Source organism: Melospiza melodia, chromosome Z (assembly GCF_035770615.1).
Source record: "Melospiza melodia melodia isolate bMelMel2 chromosome Z, bMelMel2.pri, whole genome shotgun sequence".
NCBI classification, from domain to species: Eukaryota; Metazoa; Chordata; class Aves; order Passeriformes; family Passerellidae; genus Melospiza; species Melospiza melodia.
In genome coordinates this window covers 62434038-62454386 of record NC_086226.1, presented here as the reverse complement: position 1 = coordinate 62454386, position 20349 = coordinate 62434038, and the positions used below count along the sequence as shown (strand labels likewise).

Below are 20349 nucleotides of genomic sequence, written 5' to 3'. Positions count from 1 at the left end.
GCTCGGAAATCCTGGAATGTTGCCAGAAGTGCTTGGTGGTTGGATTTTGACCTTGCACGGGTTATGCCACCTAAATGAGGACAGAGGATCACTTGGGAATAAGTGGTGGAGGAATGGATTATTTACAGGGTGAAAACACAGGTTTTGGGATCTTGGTACAGGGGGGTTCTTTGGAGACAAGATGGAGGAATTAGGGCGTGCCCTGTCCTTCTCCTCTTCTTCTTGTCATCCATCTTTGGTGGTGATGCTGGCACTTTGGGATTGGTTCACATTAAATCTGCACTTGTTAATAAGAGTAAAAGGTATTGGAAGGTAAAGGTAAATATCTTATGCGTAGTTTTTAGTATAAAAATAGACGACCGCCCAGTGGGAGGTCAGTGTGCCCATGGCTGCCTTGCTGGGTAGACCTCTGTCAGGCTGGCAAAAAACTTTGTAGATAAGAATTAATAAAAAATGTTGAAGACCGAAAAATCTGAGGAGTGCTTTCGTCCTTTGGAGCATGGGCTGGCTCAAGGCCATCCTAAGCCTAACCAGGCAGAAACAACAGGCCAAGAACGGAGACCAGTACTGTATCAGGTATCCCATGGCCCCTTCCAAACTGATAGATGTGTTGCTGTAACAGCCTTGGTTCTGATTGGGACACTCATCAAAGGCTGCTCTCTTGATTAAAATGGAATTATGATGGAGAACTACTTGCTTCTGGAGCTAAAATGTTTGCTGCTTTAGTGATTGCTGGGCTGAACTCCTTGACTTTGGAGTAACACCTTTGGCTCCCCCACGGGTGTGTAGCAGTGCAGTCTGCCGTGAGGTGGTGAGAGCACTTCACCACCAGTGCAGGGCATCCTGCAAAGTTTCTGTATGGTTACAGCAGCAGCATCATGCAACTCAGGCTAGTTGCCACTGGGAAGAACAGCTAATGGATTGGATGCCCCTGTTTGTGGCCTACAGGGTGATGTGGTAGGAGTGTATAGCCAGAAGGGATCCTGCGTCTCCATGGGAGTATATGACCAACAGGACACTTACTTGGATGAAGAACCACTTTAAGCTTTTTTTCCCCTGTATTTTTCCCTGCTTCTCCAGAAGACCAAATCTGAGTAGCCAGTAATGTATCACTTGCTGACTTTGCAGCACAAAGCATATCCTGGAGCTCTCACCTGGTGTCCACATCACTAACCTTTCCCCAGAGCTAGTTACTCACATGACAACCTCTTTCTTTGTTGTCTCCAGAGACAGATACTCAGTCCAGGCATTCACGCTGTCGTACGTCTTAGACTCATCAACGATCTTTTGAAACATCGTTCGCTTTCTTTGGGGGGTAGGGAGGAAGGGTTAAAAAAAAAAGAGGAGAAGAAAAATCTATGAAAATCTATGAAACAAGGAAACAAATATGTCAAAAGCAGGTGGCTGATCCTGGTATTGCTAACTCCACCAGAAGGGTTCCCATTAGTTGCTGTCCTGACTCTTATGTCCTAACAAAACCAAGCACCATCATCTGCTCCCTTAACTCTTGTAAATGCCTTTAGGATGAGTATAGTGGTGAGGTATGAGCAGGTCTTTGAAAGTACGAGCTACTGCAAGTTATGTCAGCTGAGAAATGCTTACACCTTTGTTTGCAGTAAAAGAAATCTTTTTCCTTACATGTGAAGCGAATTGCAGAAGCCTAGAGCTAGCTGGAGTATTTTTAAAGCCACCTGGCTTTATGTACTTAGTGAGGCATTGTTAACCTTATTTATATAATCTAAATGTATATAGGGAATTCTGAGTAATGGTTTATACACAATACACCCTTGTCTGGAGGGGCATGAGATCTGGAGAAATCTGAGGTTTCAATATTAGCAGAGAAAAGAGTTAGGCCATACCACAAAGTGACTTGTGTGTGTGTCCTATCATCAGTAATCCTGTGTCTTAGCTCAGCCAAGCCTCTGCTTGCAGTTCATGGACCAAGGAGGGCAAGGACCAGTTTGTTCCCAAGTGGTGAGGAAGAGGTGATGTATAGACAGATGATGGTACCATACAGATATTGGATCTCCACAGTAAGTGTTTTGTGTATTCTAGCTTCCCTCAAATTCTTCTCTTTTGGACTGTTTAAATTTTGTGTAATTATACTGCAGTGCAAAACACAGAAGCAGTCTCTGGTCTTGACACTGTATTTTGAAAGCACATTTTGAAAGCTCCTTGCTAATTAGGAAGTTATATGTCATTGACTTTCAGCCTCATGTCCCAGAAAGCAAGCACTGCTCCAAGATTTTGGCTTTTTAGGCCCTTGTGTGTGGAATACACTATGAGCTGGACATTCACCTACAATGAACTACTTGTTACTTGTGTCATTCTGCTATCACAGAGAAGTTAGTACAGTCCTGGCCAGTCCATTTGTCATTTATGAGTATTTTCAGATCTGAAATGCTAGGTAAGTAAACCAAACCAAATCCTGACATTTCTTCCTATAGGGGATCAAATAGCCCTGCCTTGTTGGCAATAGAGGGTTAAAAAGTAATGTATGTGATTTAATTGAGTAGAAGTTCAAAATTCTTTTGAATTATTTGAGTTCTCCCCTCAGGTCTGAGGTGACTATTAAAGGCAGCCTCCCAGAGCCAGTGCTTGTGAAGAGAACAGCTGCACTGGTGGGGGCTTTCAGAGTAAAGCATCACATCTGGCCTTTGTAAAGTGCCAGCTGCTTTCTGCCTTTCACACAAGGTGTGTGTGACTGACTTACTTGAAGTAGAGTGCCAGGTCTGTGGCTATAATGGCAATTTCCATCAGGTGAATCACATGCTCATGCTGCCTGCGGTTGAGGTTCTGACATATATTCAGTGACTGAAAAGCAAAGGACAGGGCATTGAAAAATCCAAGCTCTATGTTATGAGTTCCTGGCCACCTCCCTTTCCCAAATATGGTCACTTTTTTTTATTTCAGTAGTTCAGTTTGCTCCTCTGGTGTCCAAGGGGTGTGAGCCCATACACCACATTTAGTGCTGTTTCCCCTTTAATTCACTGAGCAGGGGAAGGTTGTTACACAGTGCCTACCCAAACCCCATCTCCTGACTCAAATGCAAATTTGCCTGAAATGAAAAGTTAGCTGTGGGAATATTTCAGCCTTGGCCCTATCAGAGGGGCTACAGGAGAGCAACACTGTATTTAACCTGTTCCTATAGGGATAAAAATGTGGCCGCTGAAGAAACCAAGACATGCATTTAGGAAGCCTATGTGCTTTAGTCCTGGGTGGGCTTAGAGCCCTTTGGAAATGAGGCATCCAAGGATGGAAAGGATGCAGTTTCTCGGCATCCAATCCAGAGAAAGGTCTTGTACTGACAACTCTGTTGTTAACGAAAAACTTCAGTCAAAGGAAATTATTCGTGCCCTTATACTGCAGTTCATTACCAACCTCCTCAGAGAGCAAGAATTTTCCGAATTCCAAGTGATGTCTCTCTAAAATAGAGGATCCATGAAGTTTAGCTAAAGGATTTTGAGATCTGTTTGCATAAAGGAAAAATTGAAGACATTAGTGCAGCACTTAAAAATGAAATGTCTAATTTTGTATTTAATTTCTGTCACACATATAAGTTCCGTTTTTTAAAAAAGTCTTATGAGTTGAACTTTTTAATAAGTAATGACTTCAGTCTAATAAAAGACAGTTGTGACATTGCTTATAACTCTTTAGACACTGTGAAAAAATAGTATTCCAACTACAAATTCCACTCCAAATATTGTTTATGACTGCAGTGTAATTACTCAGCTTAGTAAGTTTGTTTAAGTCCTGAATAACTACATATTGATATCTGGTAATAGGAACAGAAAAAACTGCAATCCTGGGACACCTTCTAAAAAGCAAGGACATCTGCAATCCTTGGACACCTTGCTGAAAAGCAAGGCCCTCTTCTATCAAAAACTTTATTTAATGTTTTTCCAAAGCTCCAGGATATATAAGAAGATTTAGGCAGCAAGCATTGCAGAAGAGCTGTGATCTGTCTCCTTTAAGTGAGCAACAGAGCCTTGACAAGGAAACAAAATTATGCAATTGTTTATCTGTAGCTAATGACTACCTACTGAGAGCAATATTCTCATAGGTGCTTTGTTTCTGTAGGTAGTGAGGGCAATGCCAAACATGGTGCTTTCTCCATAGATACAGTAAAAATTCATCATCTTATGTCCAGGATGGTTCTGTTGGCATCCTAAGTCTCCTGTAATGCTCAGGATACTGAGTGCCTGCTCTGCACCTGCTCACACTGTAATGGTAATGTAGAGTTCTGCTTGAACTCAGGGAAGTTTGCTAGGAGGTAAAGAAAGCCCCAGAGAGCATGGCAAATTGTCCCCACTGGCCAAAGCATAAGCCCAAACACTGCAGCAAGCTGAAAAGCAAGGCTTTTTTCTTGTACAAGAAGGTTGTCACCCTTGTGTGTCAAACACAGCTGCACTGGAGCTGGGTGTGATCACAGCCTGATTCCACTCCAAGCAGGAGCAAAAAAAAAAATGGTTTGAAGTGGTAAGAAAATGCTTACTTCATTTGGTAGAGGTTGTTGGTTCCCCTGTGATCAATATCATGGCACAGAGCCGCAGTTACCATTGCAAGGGCTTCGAGGTCGGTGTAGTAACGCTTCAGTTTGCCAGTCTGAGGGAGAGAATTTATATTCCATATGTTAACATCTCTGACAGGAAAAGGTACTGAGCGATGACTGCTCTATGCTGGGGATGTCCTGGGACAGTCCAGGAGAACTGAAAATATTTGTGAACTCAAACACAGTACACAACTGACTTAGGCTAAAATGGGGAATCAGCTGGAAACAAAATATTTCAGACCAGGCAGGTGCATCTGTGCTGTTTGCGTGTTTGATGCATATGTGCAGGGTTGGCTACCCATATAGTGGGTTGGCTACCCACTGCTATAGAAGCCTTGGCCCCAGGATTCACCCAGGCTTTCAGAAGCGCCCCTCCCAGTCACTGGACACAAAGTACTCTGTGAAAGGGCTCTGCATCTTTCTGGGCAATGTGGTTGTCAAGCTGAACCATCCAAAAGATTGTCCACACCTGTGTTTGTTCTGGATGGAAATGGAAAGCATGAGTTTGTGTCCATCCCAACCAGCTGACTTCAGTCTGGGTCTTACGGTCAGAATCTACTGGAAGAGTGGAAGTCCTGTAGTCTCTCTCCTCTACTCTGCAGAAGGATTTAATCTGGAATCTATTCAACACTATGCATATCTGTATCTATGAGAATTAAAGCTCTCCATTCATTGCCCAATATTGACCAAAGCTTCCTTCATGTGCCATGCAGTGACTGACCCTTCAGGCTAATGGAGACCTCATGTAGCAGGACCTGTGCCAGGAGTGACAAAACATTTTCCTGCACCAGGGTTCGAAGGGAGCCCTGCATATTTCTCAGGTGTGACAGAAGACCTGCTGTAAATGAAGCTGTGCTGCAGAACTAACCAGGGTGGTGCTACCTTACCATCAGGAGTGTGAACATGGTCTGTGCCACATTGAAGCCATGACGCCAGTTGTGGTAAGTTATCTTCCGGTAGCCTTTGCTGACAGAGTACACAAACCTTACCAGAACCTGCCGGTGGGGAAGAGGATGTTAGTGTAGGTAATGAAGCTGCTGCCCGCCCATCTTGGATTACGGGTCATGTACAGAAATCATGGATGAAGTTCAAACCCGCTCTGTAGAGGTAGGGATCAGAAGGTTCATATATCATCAGGCTACCCTGGCAATGCTGATAGAGTACAGCCTAGTAGAGAGCAAAAGTGGACACTAAATTGTAGCTGGTTTCTAATATTTCCCCCTCTCTCTCTTTTTTTTTTTTTTTTTTTTTAATTTAATCTCACAGACATGCCTCTGGGGTAAACAAGAATCAGCACCACCCGGAGGAAAAGAGATTTCATCTTACTGTTTGTGAATGTATTGATTTTATTCTGTTTATCTAGGTTATCACTTATAAGATTTATCCCTTTTTCTTGTGATTTATTAATATTCATGTCTTCTTCAACAGATATGGATCCATAGATGTAGAGGAGAATTACATTTATATCACCTAAAGAACTACAATATAGGGCATTAAATATAAAACTGTTCTTTCCGCTGCAGTCTACTTCTCCATGTGTACTCTCTCTTGTAGCTATGCAGTTTTCTCATTAAAGAGCCAATTATTTATTAATGAATATTCATTTCTTAAAATCTCAAATATAAGAATCACTGCTATTCACACCTCTTCCAGAGGTTAGTTGTTCCAGAGTAGGTATATTTAATATTTTTGATGCTGACATTCTGCGTGCTAGAAGAACAGAGGTAATTCCCATTTACTTCCACCCCGACCGTCATCCTGCCTTTCCAGGGTGAAAACTCTTCCTGCAGTTACCCCCAGATCCCAGTAGAGGGAAATCGACTTCGCACGATGAGCAGAGAAATCCCTTCGGGAGCAGCAGGGCTGCTGAAATGCCGGTTTCGCAATTCCTACAGGGTTTTGAACTGCAAAAGTCGTGAGCTGGCAAGTCAGGGTTTGTGGGGTCCTTATTTCCAGGGGGTCACACCATTCCTGTCGACAGGTTGGTGCCAGCTGCGCCAAATGAAGGCACATCCGTGTTTGCATGGGGATGAGAAACAAAGGGGCTTGCCAGAGTGTGTTTCAGCGTGTCTTGGCCGAAAGCTGCAGATTGCATGCTCTGTCAAAGGAAAGGGGCGGACAGGAAGGCACTCCCGTGTCGTGCCCGGGAGCTGTGTTTCCTCCACACTGCGGCTGTGAGCGGCATTGGATATACAACGTGCAAGAAGAGTTTTGCAGAGTCCGCCACTCATGGCAAACCACATCTGTGGCAGGCAGCGAGGAGGAGAAGAGAGCAGAAGATATGCTCCAATGCCATGTGAGAGGCTGTTCCCTGCCCTCGGCGGGGTGAGGGGCTCAGGAGGCCGATCCCTCCCTGCGAGGCCCGTGGGCCCGGGCCTGTGCTGCTCCGTGCCGGGCACCACGGGGCCCGCAGTGCCAGCCGCGGCATGGGCGAGCACATCCGAGACGGGAGATGTGCTGGCTTCTGCCATCTCATACCTCCTGCGGGATCTGGAACTTTTTCACCACGCCAAGCTCGTAGTACATCTGAATGCCACACTTCACCAGCTCCAGCTCGGTGCAGTCAAAATCAGAGAACCTGAACTCATAGATTTCGAACTTGGTGGGTCCCGGGAGTTCTTCTTTCTGTAAGAGAGATGGGCTGGTTTATTGCTGTGCTGCTTATGTCATTCCTAAGCTTTGCTGAATAAAAATGTATCAGTCTGACATCGCTTTTCTTTTGGAATACAGCACATAAATAGACCGAAATGAAGCTTTTCATGATAACCCCTTAGTGGAGGAAGAGGGAGGGCAGTTTTGTGCAGGAAACATTGCTTGTTTCCTGTTAAGCATTTGATTTTATATAGTTTGAAGACTCAAAATGGCAGAAGAATTACAGCCCTCCTTAATTACTCTGGAAAACAAGCCAGATGGACTTTGAAGTCCTTGAGATAAAGAGGCAGAGAGCAGGGACGCCCCAGGAGCTGTGGGAGGCACGTGCTGACACATACTGATGATAATCTCAAACTCAGGCAGCAAAGGAGGGCAGGGTATGCTGTGCCTTCACCCTTTGCCAGGTAACAGCATGCCAACACTGGGAACTCTTCCCTACATCTAGGCAGGCAGAATTTGCTTGCCAGGGCTGTTCTTTCCAGCAGTGCATTGTTCTTACCAGAATGCTTGCCAGCTCCTCTTCGTCACACTCACATGGCTCCTTCCCCAGCTTTTCTCTTGTTGGCTGCAAAAAGCATGGGTGTGTTAAGGAGGCAACTGAACCCCCCTGGATTTCTCACTGGGCAGCTTTGGGGCAATCTAGGGCAACTCTCATATCCAAATTGTGCTTCTTTCCTTCTTCAATTTCTTGTCTTTCAACACATTTTTCCTGGTAGTGTTCTCCCCCTCCTAGATTTTGTTTTGTGTTTCCCTCACTTGCAAATGTCCCCCTAGAGCCAATGTCACAGCTGGGTCCTCTGACTTCACATCCTCAGCACAGAGGAGGTTTTGAGGAATAAATCAGTTTCTGTTCCGCTCCTACAGCCCTGCCCTGAGTAGCACCTCCAGGGCTGGCTTTGTTGAGGAAGTTAGAAAGAGCACAGTTGCACAGTGTGCCAAGGAGCAGGGCAGACCACAGAACAAAAAGAAAGACTCATTCTGTCCCTGTGCAGTTACTAGGGCCCAGGTGCTGCCCCCACATCGTGGTGGCTGAAGTGTCTCTGTGAAATGGGAGACCTGTGTCTGTGCCACGGGTCATGGGCCAGGCCAGTACACTTGGGTGTGAGCTCCACATCATGAGGCATTACCAGAATTTCCTGGATTTCATCCTTGTCACATTTCACGTGGTAGAGCACCATGTCCTGAGCAATGTCCTTACGGTTCTCCAACTTGTTCATCTTATCATACGTGTCTGTGTTGAGTACAGACCAGCCCAGGAACTGTGTCAAGGACTTGGTAAGGGGAAGAGAAGGAAACAGAGATATAGCCATAACATCTGCTCCTCAAAGAAACACAGAAGTATGACATTGTGTGATACCTTTTTAAAGAAACACAAGCTGGACTTTGTCCAAAATTCTAGCAATGAGCAACCACATCTTTGCTTCCAATTGTGACATGCTCCTCAGCAAAGCAGTTCCCCTCATGTTAAATCTGCCCAGGCCTTGACAGCATCGATTCTGTGCAGGTTGAAGGACCCTCTGTCCAGTTCAGAGTACAGAAAACTATTTCTGTGTTTCTGCAGGTGTCTGTGGAAATGTTTCTGTCACAGTGGTGATAGCAGATCAGGAGCTCTCACATCAAAGGAGAGCAAAGGGCCCTCATCACCTTTCACATGTATTTACTCACATCCTGTGCTTGCTTTCAACTTGTTTGCTGTCCAGTGGCCAATTCAAACTGATTTTTTTCCCCATGGTCTTTTTGTCTGATAAGAAAAGTCGATTTCAGGAAATGTCCTGATTGATAACAGGTGCCAAGAGCTAAATATTTATATTTCATTGAAACTAGCATAGGAACATTTCTAAGGAGCAAGGTCTTTAATCACAGCCACTGTTGGTAGATTTAATAGCTGGCCTCTCTTTTTGTCCTAGCTGTATAGAAAATTTCTGTGTCATTTTTCGTGGGACTTGCCCAGCCAGTGAGAGCCAGCTGGTAATTATGTGAATACAGGTCAGAATGGTTGTTTTGGCACACAGTAGATGCTCATAGCTAGGAGTACAATCCAAGAATGCTGAAAAAAATCACAAGAATATAGTCGGGTTTCTCGTACCAAACTCCCCCAGTATGTCAAACCGTTGCCTTCACAATGTTCAAGCTGATGTATAACACCACTCTAAGCAACAAAGATATACATTTAGCTGCATAACACTCAGGATGCTTTGCAGATGTACATGGAAAAATAGTGACCTCTTCAATTATACTAATTTCTTTCAGCAAGAAACTATACCTCCATGAGGGTTTCATCCTGTTCATCAAATGGTTTCCCATCTTTTCTGTTATAAAATGTGACAACACCAACAATTTCTTCCCTTTTATTCACAATTGGCATGGAGAGAACGTTTTTGATAGTCCATCCTGATTCATCTAGAGGACCTTCCTTGAAGCAACAGCAAGCAGAGAGACATCATGAACTTAATATGTTTTACATATTATGCTCATGTAAATACACGAGCACTCCAATTTTACATTCAGACTACAAGCAAAAGAAGTATTTATATGCCCAAAATTGACTCTACATTACACTTTTTGCAAAAAAATAAAGTTGAATCCTTGATAGAATTGGAAGTTTTCACAATACCTGAAAGTTAAACATCTCATCTGCAGCAGCATTCATAATGTTGCAAATCTAGGGGATCACAAAGAAAAGGTATTACAGTATGGGCAATGAGAAGTTTAACTGCCAAAACAAAACACTGAATTGCTGAGAAAGCTGCATGAGTATTATTCGTGTCAGAAAGACTTGAGGAATCCCAGATTAAGTACTTACAAATCCACTTTCAGCCACATAGGTTGGCAGTCCAGTAACTAGTGCCCAGTGATCCGGGGTAGGATTTCTAATGAAAGAAAAATGTATAAGGGAAATTAAAGGTATATATTTACTGAAAACAAATCATGGAGCTGAAGTGGGTTCCATTGATTGTATAATCCAGGTTTAGACCTGGAACACCCAGTTCATAACTTGTTCTGTTACTTTCAAAGGATCCACACGCACAAGCAAAAATTTTCCACATAAGTATATACTTTTGCTTCAAGGATTCAAAACGAAACAACTGATAAAATATCGGTTTGAAGATATTTTGTAAAAATTCATTCCTAGAAGTGAAGGCCATGCCTCAGACCTTCAACACAAAGAAGGATAAAAGAAGATTCCTGGCTAAGGATGCCTGCCAGCCTGAACTTTGAATACTGCTGTACCCAAGAAATGGGGACCTTTCCTGCAGCACAAACCCCAGAGTAAAGTGGTGTTAACAGAACTCGGAAAACCTCTCTTATGTCAGATTTGCCTAAGCTGCCCAAGGCTTCACTGAAAAATTCAGTGGCAAGAAGAGAGAGCAGTTTTTAGAAAGAGGGAGTCCCAATGTGTCAGGATGGGAGAAAAGGCCAGAGGTAGCCTTAAGATGGGGTCAGTGATATAAGGAGTGGAGAAAAGCAAGGAAACCTCAGCACAAGAGCATCCTGGACAAATCCCAGACACAGGGAAGGCATGGAGGAGAGTGATGCCTCTATCTGGCAAGGACAGCAGAAAACTGCAGGCAATCAAGGCAGCTCATTTCTCCACCTGAAAAGAATCACTGGTTGTAGTGAATTTTGGAGCCTAACTTCCGAGTCAGGATCCCGATGTCCTTGAGGAAATCTTTATCCTGCAGAAATGTGAGTTGAGGCACCAACTTACATTCTGACTCTCGATCCTCTATCGGTCCTTTACATTTCTCCTCATGGATGTCTTTAAAACATGGGGAACCTTGTTTTCAGCTACACCCCGTGTCAGTACCTAGCATTCAGGGACTGGGCACTTACGGGATGACTTTAATGTCTTCTTTTCCATGTAATATGTAATCGATGACCTTGTAAAAGACTATTTCCTACAAGTGAGAAAAGAGTGGTGTTAAAATGAGCGGTGAGGCAATCCATCTGGAGAAGGGAGAGTAAAAGAAATCTTGTCTTCACGTACCCTGCCATCCGGGGTTCGAGGTCCTGAGTAGGGAGGTACTTCTCCCAACAGGACTGGCCACAGGTCAAAAAACTCCTGGTTTTAAAATTAAAAACGTATGTTTAGAGTAGAAAACTGCATTTTGTCTTGAGCTTCAATGCAAGCATCACTCTATCATGCTGGGTTTGGTGTTGTGTAAACAAGGCATGAAATAATAAAACTAATTCAACACTAGGCAGCAGAATGATAGCCAGATATTCAAATCTGGACGTGTCAGGTGCATTTCTATGGCTGCATATTACCATATACTGCCTATACACAGAGTGCTGATTCATTCAGTGAACAGTGAGCACTGTACTCAGAGCAAACAGCTTCAACCATGTTTTTGTGTTCTTAATTTTCCAAAGTGTGACTATTGCCTGACCTACTACTTGCCAGTTTGAAGAAGATAAATACTTATTTTAGGGTTTTTTTCTTATGCTACATTATAATATTGATCAAAGAGCCTTTAGCTTACAGGGGATCTTTTAACATACCTCTTCACAAGACAATGTGCTGCAAGAGCTCTGTCAACAAGACAGCCTGGCCATGGGACAAAGAGGGTTCCACTGGCAAGGATGCTGTGTAACCCCCACATAAAGTTTGCCAAAGGTGCAAACCATCAGACCAAATCAGAGGTAACTTCAATTCCGTCAGCTTGTTTTCATGAAGCCAAATTTCATCTGAAAACCTGGATATCATGAGCATGAATGAGTCCTTGAGGAAGGTGGCTGTTTGGTCACAAGTCACCTTGTGATATGGCCTAGCTCTTTTCTCTGCTAATATTGGAACTTCAGATTTCTCCAGATCTCATGCCACTCCAGGCAAGGGTGTACTGTGTATAAACAGGCCCTTGTTTGCTGATGGTTCCACGGGTGTCTCACTATACTTCTGATACCCACGGACTTCGTGAGGTTTTGTTTGTGCTGCAGACTTTGACCAGGATTGCCAAAGTCAGACACCTCTTCCCCTCCTCTGTCTTCTCAGCCTCCAACTCTCCCATTTCAGTGATAAGCTCTTCCCCTTTCCTCTGATTTCGTTAACCCATTATCTTAATCTTTGCACAGTAAAAAAGTGCCAAGCAAAGTAGGAACAGTGGCTGAAGGTTAGCTAGCACTTTTACTGCCTCAGTAAATCTTATCTGCCTGCATCACCCCTCGGTGGATAGCAGCAAGCAGAAGGATGCACAGCACACATGTGAACACTCACCTTCTGCTTGGTCATGTCCAGGAGACCGACTGAGTATCGGTCACAGTTCAGGTATGCCCTCACCGTGTAAAAAGCCTTGTGGAACTGCCTCTCAATGTCCGTCAGCTCCTCAAAAACCTTGTTGGCTGACCACAACAGCACCTGCAGGATATAATGAAAATGTAAGCACAGCCTTTCTTGGAGAGATGGGCTTGTTGGGTTATGGTTTCTGAAAGGTGCAGGAAACCTACCCACTTGTTCCCACTGGGAATTACTAGGGAGAAAGAGTCAGGTCACCACAGTGTTGTGTAGGAGTCAAATGTTACCAATACAGCATAAAAAAAGTAGCAGTGTCAGGCAAAGAGCTGTCCCCACTTAAATTTTATATCCATTAATAAAATGTTGCATCCAAAACCCATTGCAAATTCCAGAGGCTGGTGTTTGAAATATCTGAGTTAACACTTCCCTGGAAGTGTTTGAGCAGCTGTTTCATATGTGCAACAGCCTATGATGCTTTTCCCCATCTTCTGGTACATTCTACAGAATGTAACAACCTCAAGAAAGCTGTTGCTATTAGGCTTTTTCATTTGTAAAAGCAGAGGTTACACAAATACTGCTCTGAAATGGTAAGGAAGTAATTTACACTCTTGCTTAGCTTAGTTAATGCATGTGTGCCTGTATCCCAGATGTGTGTCTGGCTTTCTGATCCCAGGACATATGAGGAGCCATGCTTCTGAAGACTGAAGCTGCAACTTGAAGCAGACTGGGCTTTGAACAAGAAATACTGTTACATGACCACAACTGGAAAAAGTGCATCTCACCTCTTCACTGGGCACTAGTAGATTTTTTTTTAACAATTCTGAGCTGCACTGGTCCATAAACTGGGACAACTCTGCCACTTGTAAGAAGTCTGAGTTCAGTGTCAGTATCCCTCAAACAGGAGAGTCGTGTTGTCATGCCAACCATTGGATAAACATGAGCAGCAGTTTAGCCTTTTGGCACTTTACAGCATGCAATAAGTACTGAAAGCCACAAGCCCCATAAGAAGGTCTGAGAGAAACAGCTGAAATATATCTGACTGATATAAAGAAGTTGGTAAAAAATTATTATATGGTGTTCTAATAGGACTTTTGCACAGTATCTGAGCACAAGCAGACTGGCCTGTCTTTGCAAAAGCCATTTTACCCACAGTATCACCCAGTCTTTGCTGTTGGGATTTGCAATATTAAAATCCTAGACCACTTTTGAGAATGTAATTTGCTCACTCTGTACTTCAGTGCTTTAAAATCTAGCACAATGAACTATAATAATTTCACACAGCCCTGAAGACCTGTATTAGTCAGAGGCTGGACAATTGAGCTATTGGCAGAACTAAAGTAGTGTGTCCTGCATCTCCTTCTTGCTTTCCTCCCTTTGTCCCTCAGACAGCAGTAATATATGAACACAGGACTCCTGGGTCCAGTCCCAGACCAGAAGCACTAGGCTTTCACCTTATGGGCCTCCACTTTCTCTTCTAGCCCATTTCTTACCCTGACTAGTCCTACTGCTAAAGCTGTCCAGAGAAAAAGCCTTTGCTAGGTCTACCTTAGTTAACGGTTCTTCATTGCTGGTATTACTGGGCCATCATTCTTGTTTTTGATAAATGAAAAAATTAGGCAAAGCATAATAAATTAATTAGAAAGTATAAGTGCCACCCAAAGCTCCAAAATCAACTTTCATTCTGCATCCATTTGGCTGAGATAGGCATTTATTCTCTCTCCATGGCAATCTCATTGGAGAATAGAGCGTGGCTGCCATGAAGCACAGATGCAATTCCACGTCCTCCTGAGTGACATCTACGGCCTGCTGCAGAAAGTTATTGCAAGGATTCACATCCATGCCAATAAATCCGACAGTCCTACTGTAACCCAACTAATAGGAAAGTATGGTGCCAGAATTTTAATCCAGAATGTCCTAAACCCCTAATATATGTTTTTTTCTACTGATGGAGGCCAATACAACATGGATATGACAATAATTTTACTGGTTCTAAGAGGAAATTCAGTGGCACTTTTAATGAGCAGATGGGGGGAAAAATACCACATTCTTAAGTGTTTCAGAAAGTCCCTTGTTGCTGCTCTCTGCAATGATCCAAGAGTGCTTCACAGGCTCAAATAAACAAAACACCTTGAGGTCAGTCCGGCTAAAGCTGGTGCCACTGCCTGAGGTCCTGCAGTTTTGCCAATAGCAGAAGAGAGAGAGAGAGTAATGCAGGACTCTGGGAAAGAAGCAGTGTCTGAAAGCAGTTGAGGGCATCTCTTTATTTCTGCTCATCAGGGACAAATCTCTGAAGAAAATCAGATTCACCCTTTAAATCAGAAGAATGAAATAATTTGATTTTGAGATAGCCAAACTGCATTTTCACTCTTACCTGGCCTCTTCGAGTCTCACAGTTGTGAAGATAACTCAAGTGATAAATTTTCAAGTTCAAGGATGCAAAATTCAGATACTTCAGAAAAAGCTGAAAAGGCAAATTGTGAGATTGAATTGAATGCAGTAGCAACTTCATGTGTACTGTATTTCATAGCACTGCTTTACAAGCATCAGGGTAATTTCTCAGGATAAATGCTTTGCTTTGCACTGCCATGACATGAGACTTATCCCACTGTACCTTCCCTGAAAGATCTGAGATAAATATTCTCAATATAAGCCTCTTCTATGAGTGTGTGAGTGCCCTTAAGGGAAACTCACACCAGTGAAGCTTCACTAAAGCAGGCATCACTAGGATAAAAGGATTTCTATCACACGACAAAAGTAAAACTTTTTGATAGGAATTCAGCTACTGACCACTTACTGTTTCATCAGAGCTGGTGAAGTGTGGGCCATTCAGCTTATTTATAGCCACGATGACAGCAACCAAGTCTTTGCCATTCAAGATGGGTGTCGCAAGGATGTTTTTTGTGGTGTAGTCGGTGAGCTCATCAACAAATGGGCTGAACTGGGCACACTGTTTAATAGAGAATTTACAAATAAGCATTTTTCACAATGTGTCTTGAAACCAAATCCAAGCTCAGCCCCTTAAAGTAAGCTGCCTAAAGAAAGTTTTGCTTAAAAATTACTGAGGAAAAGAAATGAGTTAGCAGAAAACCACATACAGATCATAAAGCTAATACCAAGAGCAGAGGATGTGGCTTTTAACTGCAACACGTGCACTTTTAACTTTCTGCGAAGATCTTGCCAGTCATAAGCTTTAACATGTCAAACTCTCTCAGAACAAGGGGGCTCTCCACTGGTCATTCTCAGATCAATGGCATTCTTCATGGTGCCTCCTCCATCCTTTCCTCTGACTTCTTGCTGGCACTGCGGAGTGGGTAGAGCCAGGTAGCACTGCATAGCAACGGGGTATAAACTAGTGCACTCAATGGCAAGTTCACACACTCATTTTTCTTCTACTTTTACCATGAAGCTTGTTGTCAGCCTGCAGCATCTATCCCTAGTTTCTCCTTAAAAGTGGAGAAACAGTAGTCCAGGGCAAGCAGATGGCCAATCACTTTGTCTACACAGGGCCTCGTTGGTACCATCATCACCTGCCATGGGGGAGTGCAGGGATGGCCTTGCTACCAAAGATATTCTCCCAGCTCAGGTGAATAAATTGTCATCTATAAGTCATTCTGTTTGGGTTAGAAAAAGCCACACAACTCTGATCATATTCAGAAGGTTGCACCAGAAAAAATTATCACTCCCTAATGAATCTTCTCCCCATACATTCCCCATTGTTGGTCTTTTCTGCCAAATGGGCTAGACCAAGCATTTAGTCTCTGGATCTTCTTCAAAGGAATTGTATTATGACAATGTCTAAAAGCACCAGAATTGGAGCACAGCATTTGGCTCACAGATCTGAAATCCTCCTCTGTATTTGGAGAAATGTCAGAAATTAAAAAACTTTAAGATTTAAGTCACATTCTGATGCTTCCCCCAACATCAACAGTATGCCCAGCAAAAAAGAACCCAGGCTCAGAACCAAAACAGTGTCTCAGTGTGTTCTGTGGAAGACAAGGAAAGATTTGCTGAAGGGCTGAGATATGCCTGCACTGAGCAACAAGCGAATGAATAAACAGATGGTCTCTTTGTAACTAGCAAACAATAGATGGAGTAATCCCAAATGCCATATTTGGGTCACATGGATTTTAGTTTTATACCTATGATTAGAGCAAGCAGATTGTTATTCCTGCCATCCAGGTTTACATGATTGAACCAGAAGTATGGGGAATAAATACTGTCATGAAAGCATAAACACAAAAGATTAAAATCCCTCAGGTCCTTCTTGATATTGCAGATTGCAATTTTTGCTGGAAGAGTTTTTTTAGTCTAAGATTGTCTCTTGCTGCTTCTGATGAAGATCACCCGTATACAGCTTGCAGTTAACTGCTCTGAGGTCCACTCCCTCTGTTTGATAGTGGTGCCTCTAAATGCCCTCAGCTGAACCTTCATCACAGCAAATATCTTCAAAGTTCTTTTGTCGTGGAAAACCCTCTTTGGATTCACTGTAAAGAATTTCTGGCTCTGCCACTTACTCATAGAATATAAAATTGCATGGAAAATTCTGTGTGCATTCATTTCAGATCTGACAACTTCACTCTCCTCTGCTGGACTAGATGTGATTTTTTTTTTTTTTTTTTTTTTTTTAGTTAGACAGGCAAGGTGTAGCAGTGCACTGTTTGCAAGCATTAAGACCTAGTGTAATCAATGTTCTTAGTTTCACCTCACCCCATAAATGAAATTGTAAGGAACTTTCAGACTTGTTACTCGTTTCCAGTTACACCACAAGGGCTTTCACCAAGCACTGTGGTGTGCTGCTGCCTCTTGACCCCTGCAAGCCTCTCTTCTCCCCAGATAACAAATAAATCAAACATACCTCATGGACATCCTTGATGTTCATGGTTTTCTTGGTCTGAGCAACGTGGCCCACAATGCCTATGTCCAGTGGATAGACAATCTCACAGTCTGGGGCCACCAGGCATTCCTCCAGAGTACTTCCCTCCTGGATGTTGAAAAGCCGTGTTGCCAGTTCAGGAGTGCCATTTCTCTGCCTGTACATGAAGAGACTACAGCGGTCAGCGTGAATAAGGGACCTGATTCTTCTCAGGGTCTTGAAAACCACTTTCTCCATGTTGATGCTTTCTTGCATGTCTTGGATCAACTCAAAAAGTATTTCACTCTCGTTGTTATCCCAGGACTCCTTTTTTAGTTTCTTCTCAAAATACTGCTTGGCAAAAGCAGGGTTGCCATCAAGAAACTTCTCCACATCGTCTTCACTAATGCTCATTGTGAATGCCCTAGACCTTGTGGGTAGGTGGAAGTCAAAAGATGTGCAAGCAGCACTCTAATTTCTCATCTGTCTCTTAAAATTTTGTAACTGAAGATGCTGCTTCTGGATTAACCAAGTTTGAGGTATCCCTGCAAAGAGAGCTTGTCATCAGGAAGATGTATTCCTTTATAATGCTGAAGGTGAGTCTGTGGGAGGATAGATCTTCTCAACCAAAGAGATTAGATGAGCTCTTCAAGAGCTTTGGGTCAACTTTCCTCTTCTTAATCTAACTGCAAACAAAAACTGAGTGCTCACAATGTCTGAAGACACTCTCCTGTCTCTTGATAAACAGAAGACTTACTGAAACAATTCCGTTGAGGCAGCAGCAACAGGGAAGGAGTGCATCTCCTAACATTGAAATAAGCTCTTTAAAGTCTAATTAAATATATACTGCTTGGGCCTAATCCTTGGCTAACAAGGTGACCATCTTATTATTTCTGCTCTCCCAGCTCCCAGCAATAGTAGGAAGTGCATTCTTCACAAAAGTCAGTGGCCAAAATAAAAATAGTAAATTAACACTGCTTTTTTAGGACTCTCTCTACTATTGCCTAGCTCTATAGCAGCTCCTGTAAGGTTGTTCTCTAAGGGAAGCACCAATCCTGAATGCTTTAGTCCAGCGTTTATACTGAACTGGCAAGGTCTATGGTCTTTGCTTCTTGCTAGTGAGAGCCACGACAGGGAACATGCATGGCATCCATGTGGGAAGGAACCTGGAGAGCTTCTGTTTGGGGTTGCTGAATTGAAGCACTCTGAGGAAATGTGAGCAGCCCTGCAGACAAAATGAAAACCAAACACCAAACAAAACCCAAGCAATCTTGGAAGGTAGAAAAATTTCCCTCATTATTATCTGTGGAGAAAGGGGGAGAATTATGATTGTGAGGAGAAGGAGTTTTTTCACATCAATGAAGCCACAACACTGCAAACAGCAGTTTGGATCAGTGTGATGCTGGGAATTTAGAAGAATTTAACAACACACAGGAGGTTTCATTACTGGAGAACAGGGATGAATCCCATCTACTACATTGCTGGAAAATAAGCAACCCTCACCTGCTCAAGGAGTGAGGGTCTAAGGGCCCAGGCTGCCTGTGTCTGTGAATATTGTCACTTCTCCCAGGAGTGGCCCAATCCAGCCTGGGGAAAGGTGGCTTGTTGTGGTAATTCTCAGCCAGGATATTAGAACAGATTTCTTGCTCAAGAAGGCTCGGAGGAGGTGATGTGGCCACACTCTCTTCCCCAGCAATGTTCCAGCAGAGGAACAAGGGCCTGCTCAGGCCTGGCGTGGTGGGGCCTGCTCCAGGCCTCCAGCATGGGGTGCATGGAGCCTTTTTGGGACAGGCAGGACTCTCCCAAGCACAGGGCTTGGTGGCAATGGGGAATTTCAGCAGGGATGGCAACACTTCAGGTTTCAGGCAGCTCAGCAAGGTTTCACATGTGGCAGCAGTTTTCTGTGTACTGAGTGGCAGAAAGAGCAAGAGGCAATTTTCTTTGATTTTGACTGGAGACCACAGCAAGAACTAGCAGAGAAATGAAGGTGGAAGACAGCTCAGGTAAATGAGACCATGAAATGAAAATTTCAAACTGGAAAAAACAGGCCATTTTGTAAATTATGTCTTCCTGTTAATCTTAAACAAGAGAAAAACACACAGAAAATGTGTGTGGTGAAATTATTGAAGATGTGTATAAAAATACCATGAACAAGTAAAAATAAAATGTCAGAAAACTCAAGATCAAACACGAGGTTAAATTTAGGAACACAAAAAGCAATGGATATTTTCTGTTTTATCATATAAGGAAGGGCAAGACTATCAAGAAAAGTACTGAAGAAATGGAGTTTTTAGAGGATTGTGTCTAAACTCTTGATGACTTTTTCTGACAACTAATGGAGGATCTTCTGAGGTTTTGGAAGTCTGGGGAAAAGTAGATGCAATGATGCTTTCAGCAAAATAGGAAAAAATAAAGAACTGGAGAATTCTACAATAGATAATTTTGAAAGTTTGATTTCTAAGAAAATACAAAAGCAAACCTGTTTATCTACATAACTAGAGGAGACAAATAACAGCCAGTGTGACTTTGTCAAGAGCAAACTGTGTCATACAGCATAGTTTCCTCTGTGGCAGTGTCAGGAGTGTCTGGACAGAAGGAAAGTAATGGCTGTCACAACTCTTGACTGATGTGGAAATAACTTAATAGATATTTTGTGTCTTACAGTGAGGGCTTAGACAAGACAGTGAGAAAGGGGTGGCAAATGAATCTGAAAGACAAATAGTTTGTTTTAGAAGCTCACTAATGAAATGTATAATTTCTTGGGGAGGGTGCTCTGTGGAGGCTTTAACAGATGTAGAACACATCAGTATTTCCACTGATGGGTGTAAAAATATTAAGCCAGTGAGTAAGCCCTGGTCAGGTGTCTGTAAATGTGTCGAGCACCATCTCAAAACTAAAGACATTTGTATTCAGGATGAGAGGACTAGAATTCAGCAAGGAGGCATGGAAACTCCTACTTACATAGAGAGCAGACACCTGGTGAATTCCTGGGGATGAGCCACTACCTCAGCTTAACAAAGACTGCACAATGTGTCGAGACTTCCAGGCAGAAGGAGGTGT

The 20349-nt window shown here is 43.1% G+C and overlaps 1 protein-coding gene across 4 annotated transcripts in view; it reads right to left on the bottom strand.

The window, feature by feature from the left end:
* PDE6B (phosphodiesterase 6B) overlaps window positions 1-20349 on the bottom strand; it is a 33457-nt gene that overhangs the window by 4836 nt on the left and 8272 nt on the right. For 2 of the 4 annotated variants that reach the window (XM_063181152.1, XM_063181154.1), the window contains exons 2-18: window positions 17293-17467; window positions 15232-15384; window positions 14809-14898; window positions 12420-12560; window positions 11193-11267; window positions 11039-11103; window positions 10008-10074; window positions 9819-9866; window positions 9468-9617; window positions 8332-8475; window positions 7704-7769; window positions 7031-7177; window positions 5440-5547; window positions 4496-4605; window positions 3382-3469; window positions 2714-2814; window positions 1199-1306 (exon numbers count right to left, since the gene is read on the bottom strand). In XM_063181152.1, coding sequence (XP_063037222.1) covers window positions 1199-1306; window positions 2714-2814; window positions 3382-3469; window positions 4496-4605; window positions 5440-5547; window positions 7031-7177; window positions 7704-7769; window positions 8332-8475; window positions 9468-9617; window positions 9819-9866; window positions 10008-10074; window positions 11039-11103; window positions 11193-11267; window positions 12420-12560; window positions 14809-14898; window positions 15232-15384; window positions 17293-17467 — 1836 coding nt within the window. Of the gene's footprint in view, window positions 1-1198; window positions 1307-2713; window positions 2815-3381; window positions 3470-4495; window positions 4606-5439; window positions 5548-7030; window positions 7178-7703; window positions 7770-8331; window positions 8476-9467; window positions 9618-9818; window positions 9867-10007; window positions 10075-11038; window positions 11104-11192; window positions 11268-12419; window positions 12561-14808; window positions 14899-15231; window positions 15385-17292; window positions 17976-20349 lie in introns of all 4 variants that reach the window. The other 2 variants (XM_063181153.1, XM_063181155.1) reach the window with 2 other exon arrangements.